The sequence below is a fragment of the Leptinotarsa decemlineata genome, unplaced genomic scaffold (genome assembly GCF_025532065.1).
Source record: "Leptinotarsa decemlineata unplaced genomic scaffold, Ldec_3_MD MMD2_tig00002974_RagTag_RagTag, whole genome shotgun sequence".
NCBI lineage: Eukaryota > Metazoa > Arthropoda > Insecta > Coleoptera > Chrysomelidae > Leptinotarsa > Leptinotarsa decemlineata.
The window spans coordinates 3,078,920-3,086,840 of NW_027412578.1; the positions used below are offsets into that span (position 1 = coordinate 3,078,920).

The 7,921-nt window shown below is 34.6% G+C and overlaps 1 protein-coding gene across 1 annotated transcript; it reads right to left on the reverse strand.

Moving 5' to 3' along the window:
- Positions 1 to 1,597: 1,597 nt before the first annotated feature.
- Positions 1,598 to 6,565, reverse strand: Fnta (farnesyl transferase alpha). The gene is made up of 5 exons (XM_023162138.2): positions 6,217 to 6,565; positions 4,328 to 4,451; positions 3,914 to 4,144; positions 3,611 to 3,811; positions 1,598 to 2,151 (listed from the first exon to the last, which is right to left on the reverse strand). Exons 1-5 carry the CDS (start codon positions 6,353 to 6,355, stop codon positions 1,851 to 1,853), a joined length of 996 nt encoding a protein of 331 aa, XP_023017906.1. The 5' UTR covers positions 6,356 to 6,565; the 3' UTR covers positions 1,598 to 1,850.
- Positions 6,566 to 7,921: the final 1,356 nt, after the last annotated feature.

The window sequence follows — 7,921 nt, forward strand, 5'->3', positions numbered from 1 at the left end:
AGTTGGAGTTGGTAAAGCTGGAATTATATTATTGTGTCGTGACGCGCCACAAGTATATCGTATCCATACATTTAGCATGTTTAGAATTATATTACTAAGTCGGATGTCGGGACGGCGATCGGTCAATTTCCGATCGGCGATGGTGGGGTTCTGACGCGTCAGAACACTCCACACTAGTATGTTTCTAATCTGACGCGTTAACTAGCTAGAGAATAGTCGTTTGCATTTATTTGTGCACAAAATGATGGACGAACTTATTGAACTTGTTAGAAAATACAGATTCTCATTTTCTATCATACTCTACTTGATTTGATTTTTTACATCCTGAAATATTGATGAAATCTTTCTTCATCACTAGTAAATGATATTCGCTTCAACTACCTCTCAGATCATCTACTGGATAAACCCAATATTTCCTTTTTTCTTTTATTTTTAAGTAATCTTTTCATTAGCAGGCACGCAAGGTTTTCCTGAATATCATTATCCGAATCGGAGGAAAACATTGTAGATGCTCGCATGCTTTTACTCCAGAGGCCACTGTATTGGCTCGAAATAACGTCAGAGCGCGCCCTGACACGACAGAAAGTCTGCACACTCGCCTTCACGTCAGAGAGCATAACAACATAATAATGTAATTCCGGCTTAAGAATTCAATAAGGAACAGAACGCTGAGGTCCAAGTGATAGTGCCAACCAAAATCGTCAATATGAAATATTCTGTTTTAGAAAACCAAAAACATACGAAATAGTCATGCCACTGATATCCCCTTTTCATGAATGAATAAGATGAACATATTGATCGAATTTTATTACCGTCCTTCATGACATCTCTTGTGTGAAACTAACTTGGATGTGATGAAGAAAGAAACTATCAATTAAGTAATGGATTTGTCCGAAAAAAATATTTGAAAGTGAATGTATCAATAACATTTTTGATAAATTTTACTTCGAGGGAAACAGCAGGTATAAAACAAATTCATGTTATTAGACTGTTATTCTTAGGAGTCGTCAAGTCTTCGTTTTCGGGGACTAGAACGGTCTGCCTTTCAATGAAAGAATTTTGAAATCTTCGGCCAGAGTCATCGATGACATGAGTAGATTTAACTTATTCGTGACATACAAGTCGTAATTTTATGAGTGCTTCGTTTTGTGATGTTATTCAGATTGGTGCTGAAGATGCAATAAAGCAAGTGTCTTATTCCGAAACATCAGATGACAGTATTCCATGCAAGTGAAATTTTGTCTGTTTCATATACTATATTGTGTATCAATCATGTGAATATCTTGTTCAATTCCATAAGGAATGTTTTGAGTACAAATTGAATAGGAAAGTGTTTTTTGTATAATTCTGTGTTCATATAAAAGTAGTTGATTCAAGAAGGATTTTTCTTTCAGTTTGTGTCTGAAAGTTACTTCTTTGCATGATCCACACATTTTTGTAAAGAGTTGAATTTGAAATCAATTGCTTTATTCCTTTCTTTAGAAAATGGAGAAGTAGAAAGCCAAATCCTTTTTTTCCCAATTATATTTATTTCTTTTGAAATAAATAAATAGATTTATCTGGCCTGAAGAGTTTACACATAAATAAGACACTTCAATTATGTGAAGAGTTTAATAAAATCACATCAAGGATCCCTGGAATGTATACATAATAAAATAAAGACTCCATTAACACCTTTCTCTCTGCATCTTCACATAAAAAGGGAAAACATTGATACACCCATGTGAGCTGTAAACATAAAAAATGGATACTTCACAATTAAAACCTGTGTGGGCAGCCAATACAAAGCCAATAAAGCTGATCTATAACCATAATAGATCTTTAAAACCAGATACAAATTCCTGTTTGCTTCAATTCGAGCTGTTACTAGTCTCGCCTTCTGTTTTGCCAATATTCTCTATTGTATCTAGCATATGTTGCCAGTAATTGGCTCTTACTTTGTCATATGTATTGATCAATTCCTCACAAATTTCTTTTGCTCTTTCTTTAGTATATTTGCAATCTCCCCCACCTTCAGTGACTTGTTCGTAGCACATGTCAACAATGACTGCAAGAAGAAATGGAGATCGGTTTCCTGATTTGTACAATTCCTCACAGAAATCTGTCACTTTTTTATTTTTACTGAGACCACCCTTGTCATGAAGTAACAATCTGCAAAAAATGTATAGTTGAAACAATATAATCAATGCAACAGAGTTACTAAAACTTTAACCTTCCACTACTTTATAAGCTCTTGGGTCAGACAGACCCACACAGTTACTTGTGATTTCTCTATTTTGTCTTTCAAAAAAAAAAAATCACCATTGTTTATTGGCAGAATCTACATGAAAACGATTCAATTCACATGTCACTTTCAAGTTTTTCAATAAACCTAATTTAAATCAAGGTTTTCAACAGTGTTATGGTCATAATTGGAGAAAGAACAGATGATGTGATTCTGAATAGAAGACTGAAACCATTTTGCCCTTTCACACAAAAGCAATACGCCTAAGTAAATCAAAGATTAGTTGAATTCTGTTTATGGGGACTCTGCACCATTATTTGCCACATTGAAATTTTCCGACAGCTGAATTTCAACGTGGCCGTAAGAGGTTGGGAGACGATGAACGTTCGGGAAGCCCAAAAACTGCAACTACCGACAAAAACATCGCCAAATTTCATCAAATAGAGCTAGACGACCGCCGAATTAAAGTGAGACAGATAGCAGAAGTTATGAACATATCAAAAGAATGTGTTTGTCATATATTAAATCATCATTTAGGCATGAAAGCTGTTTGCGTGTTAGATGCTCACGTTGGACCAAAACGTGTTTGAATGAACATTTCCAACGATCTGTTGGGGCAGTAGGCGCAATAAATTCGAGTTTTGGCGCCAAATACCTACTGCAGATTAAACTTGGATAAACCATTATACACCCGAAATAAAAAAACAGTCCAAACAGTGGACTGCAAAGGGGAACAAGCTCCAAAAAAAGCAAAAACTATTTTTTTCAGCTGGGAAAGTGGCCACAAGCTGAAGGTAGAACTTGCGGAAAAACGGCCAATTTGCAGAAAAAAAATCCTGTTTCACCAAGACAACACACCATCTCACACCTCATCGGTTGCCATGGCGAAAATCCACGAATTACGGTTTGAACTGCTTGACTATCTGCTTTACTCACCGAATCTGGCCCTAAGCGACTTCTTTTTGTTCCCCCATAAAAAAATTGTGTTCTGAGGACAGATATTTTCGTCAAATTAAAAGGCAATCACCTTCATGAACAATTATTTTGTAGAGAAAAACGCCGAGTACTATTCGAACGGGTTACAGAAATGAGAGCATCGCTGGGATAAGTGTGTAGAGTTAAAAGGAGATTATGTTGAAATACAAAATCTGAAAAATTGTTTTGTATCTTTTAGGTTGGAAATTTTTCATACCACCTTGGTATACTCAAAGCACAATTTTAGAGAAAGCAGACAAAATGTTTAGGAGAATCTTCTTATTGCAAGACAGTAAATGTTCAGATAATTACATGTTATTTATAGTGTTACTTGTAGAATGTAATTCAAAAGGCTAATTTATGGATTTATTTTCTACGATTAATCATTCAAAAAATATTCTGGAAATTTACCCTCTCAAATAATTCCAAGCACTTTCATTTTCAGTAACAGTTTTAATATGGAACAGAGTATACTGAATTTCCCTGTTCAGAACTTCTTCTGTGAATCCAGTAGTATTATTTATAACAAAATATCTTTGGTTCCAAGCTGAATTATTTCTGACATCATCTGCTATCAGGGTATCCACATAATCCAACTCGCCTTCATAAAGGCTGTAAAATAAAAAATCTAGTCACGTTCAATAAACTGAAATCTTCAATGTTGTCTCATTTGTTAATCCATACAGTAAAACTACTAGCAGTTTAGTTACTTACTTGAATGTTTTTATAACCCACTGTCTATGCTGCCATGCATGATAATTTTTAGCGTCTTTGGCCAATACAGCTTCAGTTAGATATTTTTCTTTAGATGGGTCTTTCACCATTTCCACAAGAACTTTCCTGTGATGCCACACCTGATAATTCTTTGATTGTTTGAGGATAATTTTTTCAATAAAATCCAATTCTTCTTGGATATCTTTATTGAGCCCTTTCAATATGTCACGCCTAAAAGTGAAACAGTAATGAAATGTTTATCTAACTAGTTGACATATTGTGCCACAGTATCATTATATATGGTCAATGAATGACTAAAAGAAAATGAACATCATTATAGGTGAAAAGTTAACAAGTACATGCGGAACACATACACAATAAACTCATGATAAACTTGAGAAAAAGGAAGCTTACCGATATTGCCATACAGTATAATTAGCAGGGTTTAGATGAGCCGCAGTTTGGGTCAGTTCTAAGGCTCTTTCACTTATTTCTTTATTCTTCAATACTGCTCGAAAGTAGTCATAGCAATCAACAACTGGAAGAGAGTACAATACTTAATTTTCAAGTCAGAACTCCTATTATGTGAAATAAAGATTCTATTGAAGTTCTTTGAATGTTCTACCATAGATTGTGTTTTACTGTCTGGGATTAACGAGGTCTTAATGTGCGATCCCTAACACGGGTTTGACAATAGGCAGTCTAACCTCATGGCACTAACAGCCGTTGCACCTGACGGTCGATTGAATTAGTAGATCAAACCACTCACACCAACCCAACCGGCTATCGTCCCACCACACTTGTTTTAATACAATTCTTATGCCAGATATTACAAGAACAAATGTTTAGTGATAAACACGGATAAGTATAAGAAACAACAGTCAAGATTCCTTGTCCTTGAAAATAATCCTACAAGAATCATGATACTTGATATCGAACATATATGAATGATTCATTTTTGGCTCATGTATAACTGATACCTGACACTGAACTATAATATTATGAGAGTAGGGTATATTTGTTAGAGGGATGAAAGCTGGTTGGTTCGCATAAGATATTCATTCTAGTCATTCAATTAACCCCTAAGTGGAATAATGGTAAGAGCCTGACAATTGATTTTCACTATACCTTGTCCAACACATGCTAGGAATCGCACATTTGAAGGTACGACCTTGTTAATCCGTAGATCGCTCAAGTTTTGATTACTTAGGGTGGTTGGAGTGATAACTGGTTAACTGATAAACAGAATTTATCTATACAGAAGTGTGATTTCACCTTCAGTACATATTTGAGAGTTATTAAGACTTTGAATGTCAATGGCGAATTCAAGTATTCGTTATATCTAGCTACAGAATCATATTTTTGTCAATATTGGTAGTAATGTGATTGTAAATTATGAATTGTTTGTTTTTTTTCAGTTGAAGTTTTGGATATCCTTATCGGAATACTAATCAAATTTTATAATTATAATCTTGTTTCATATTCCCACAACTAGTCTACATTTGAAATTTGATATTTCATAGAATTTCAAGTCAAAAGTACATGTACATGTGTACCTGGCAATACATCTGAATTAATAATATTCAGAAGTTAGTGTATCTTTATGAATAAACTTGGTTTTAGTGGTAAAAAATGTGGTGTTATAATATCTAATAATGGTAAAGATAGGATGTAATCCAATTATTTATTATACCACAGAATCCCAGACTGCCAAAATAATCTGCTAGGAAGTTTTGATTCACAATTTCAAGTACTATCGTCAGGTTAAATGCTAAAGTAATGACGTACTCTCTTTTGGTCATTACAAATACAGCTTATCAACCTGTAGTGAGAATTCTCAAGTTCTCTAGATTTAACCATGCTGTACATATATTTTGACCTCAGTCAATAGTCTCGGTTATAGTCAGAATGAAAACCATGTTGATAATCATTAATTCAGTACAGAAGTCTTGAATTCTATTTGGTACTAGTTTTTTTTTTATTACTATAGAGAAGATGCTCAACAGAGCTATTGGTCTCCAGTTTTCAATATTTGTTAGATCGCCTCTAGCGATTGTTTGGTGGGTAGGAATGCAGTGCTTTTAAATATATCTGGAAATGTTCTGGGGATACATTTTTGGGAGGCGATTTGCTAAAACATGGGTATATTCATGATAAATTTAATGGGAATTTCATCAATTAGTATAGAATTTCTTATTTGGTAATGAAGAAATGGATACTGTCTCCTGGACATTTTTCTCTGCGATATATTCTTCAATGAAGAGCATTTCAAATAATAAAAAAAATAGGTTATGTTGACTTACAAATCTCTGTATAATCAATTGAAACAATACATTCTCCCCCGTCGTCTTGTTTCACAGGTGTTACGTCTTTCCATTCTGGCCTATCTCTATATAATTTATAATCTGAATCACATTCATCACTACTGCTACCATCACTCATTTTTTCAAAAATGAAAAATATTTGAACTTTACGTAATAAAATTTGATTTGTTTGTTCTGCAAGTAACTATAGATGATTAATTGAGATGATACATATAATAAAACGTGTGGTATAGTCTAAAACTTAAAAATAATTCCTCCAAGCAAAACACTACACTAGAATCTTTTTTTTAGGGGATTTGTATATTCGCACTTGTCACTCTTGGCAGTACAGACACAGAATAGTTTACTATTCTGTGGTACAGATAGTAGGTTTGTTCGTTTAACACAAATCTGAGCGCTCGACTATATAGCTCAGGAAGCGTTCGATAATACAAATCTGTTGCAAATAGTTGTAAAAAATGTTTGCATTTTAAAAAAGAAATTATGATCACGTGGCATCAAATCTGCATCTGCTCGCTCGGCTCCAGATTTTAAAAATCGAATACACCTATTGAGGTTGACGGAAGGTCATTATTATTAGTCCAGAACATAAATGTTATTATATCCTTGACCCGGAAGTCACGCAAGTAGTTGTAGTGGTAATGTTGGGTGTATCGTAGAATTCTAGGTCTCCCAACTGAAACCATAAATGTGCGGTAGGCTCCTGTTGCTGAGCCCGTTCGTATATGTTATTTTCTGTTTTCGATAACCAAGTATTGCCCATCTTTGCACTTGGCTGATGTGGCCAATAGCCAGAAACACGTGTCCGTGGTTTGCCCCTCCCCACTTTCTAGACTGCTGCTCCGTTTTCTAGTTGTTATGATGATTATATTTGGGAACGCCATAACAGTCACAGACATGAAATCTGTATATTTTGCAAGCAGTGAGCATTAACCTGAAGGTATTTTCACAGACTCACAAAGTTCAATTCTGAGTTTTGTGGAAAATATTTGTCGGTTTGGATATACTTGCCTCAGCATACTATAGACACAAGGGTAAAGTTGGCTATAGTATGTCTCGTAAATCTCATTTCAGAAACGAAATATAACCCGAAGTATTTACTTTCATCTAAGGTAGATAGTTTATTGTTCTCAACAAAAATTTCAATAGATTTTTGGGCCAAATAACATAAACACCGATTTTTTTATTCAATTTTAATTTGGGTGGAACCCTGGGGTACTCCTTTCGACACAGGTAATAATTCTGAAACTTCACCATCTGTACTTAAACTCTGACAGCGGTTTTTAAAGTGATTCTTCATCAAATCACTTGCAGCAAAGAAGCCTAATTCCTGACACAGTATATTATGGTCAAGTTTTGTTGAAAGCTTCACTATAGTCTGGTAAAATAAGACAAGTCACTTCACCTTCATCAACAGCTCTGTAGATATTATCTGTCACAGCTAAAAGAGCAGCGGTTGTGCTGTGCTGTTCTCTGAATCCAGATGGTGCAGATTTAATACTCGTATTATGGTGCTGTTCAAAGAATGTTATTAGGCTGTTTCAAAGGTTTCGTCCGTTTTAATGTCATCTGTTTTGAAACTTCATATCTCAATAGATATTTATTCTACTCTGTCGTGGTACATACTTATCGATAGATAATTTTGTACTCTATACAATGATGCTGTAAATTTTTTTCCAAATTC

Excerpts from the sequence above, each read along its gene's own strand:
- Fnta (XM_023162138.2), bottom strand. The coding sequence starts at position 6,355 with ATGAGTGATGGTAGCAGTAGTGATGAATGTGATTCAGATTATAAATTA. Across the intron at positions 4,452-6,216 it reads AATTGATTATACAGAGATTT|TTGTTGATTGCTATGACTAC; the intron begins GTAAGTCAACAT and ends ACTCTCTTCCAG. Across the intron at positions 4,145-4,327 it reads TATACTGTATGGCAATATCG|GCGTGACATATTGAAAGGGC; the intron begins GTAAGCTTCCTT and ends TTTCACTTTTAG.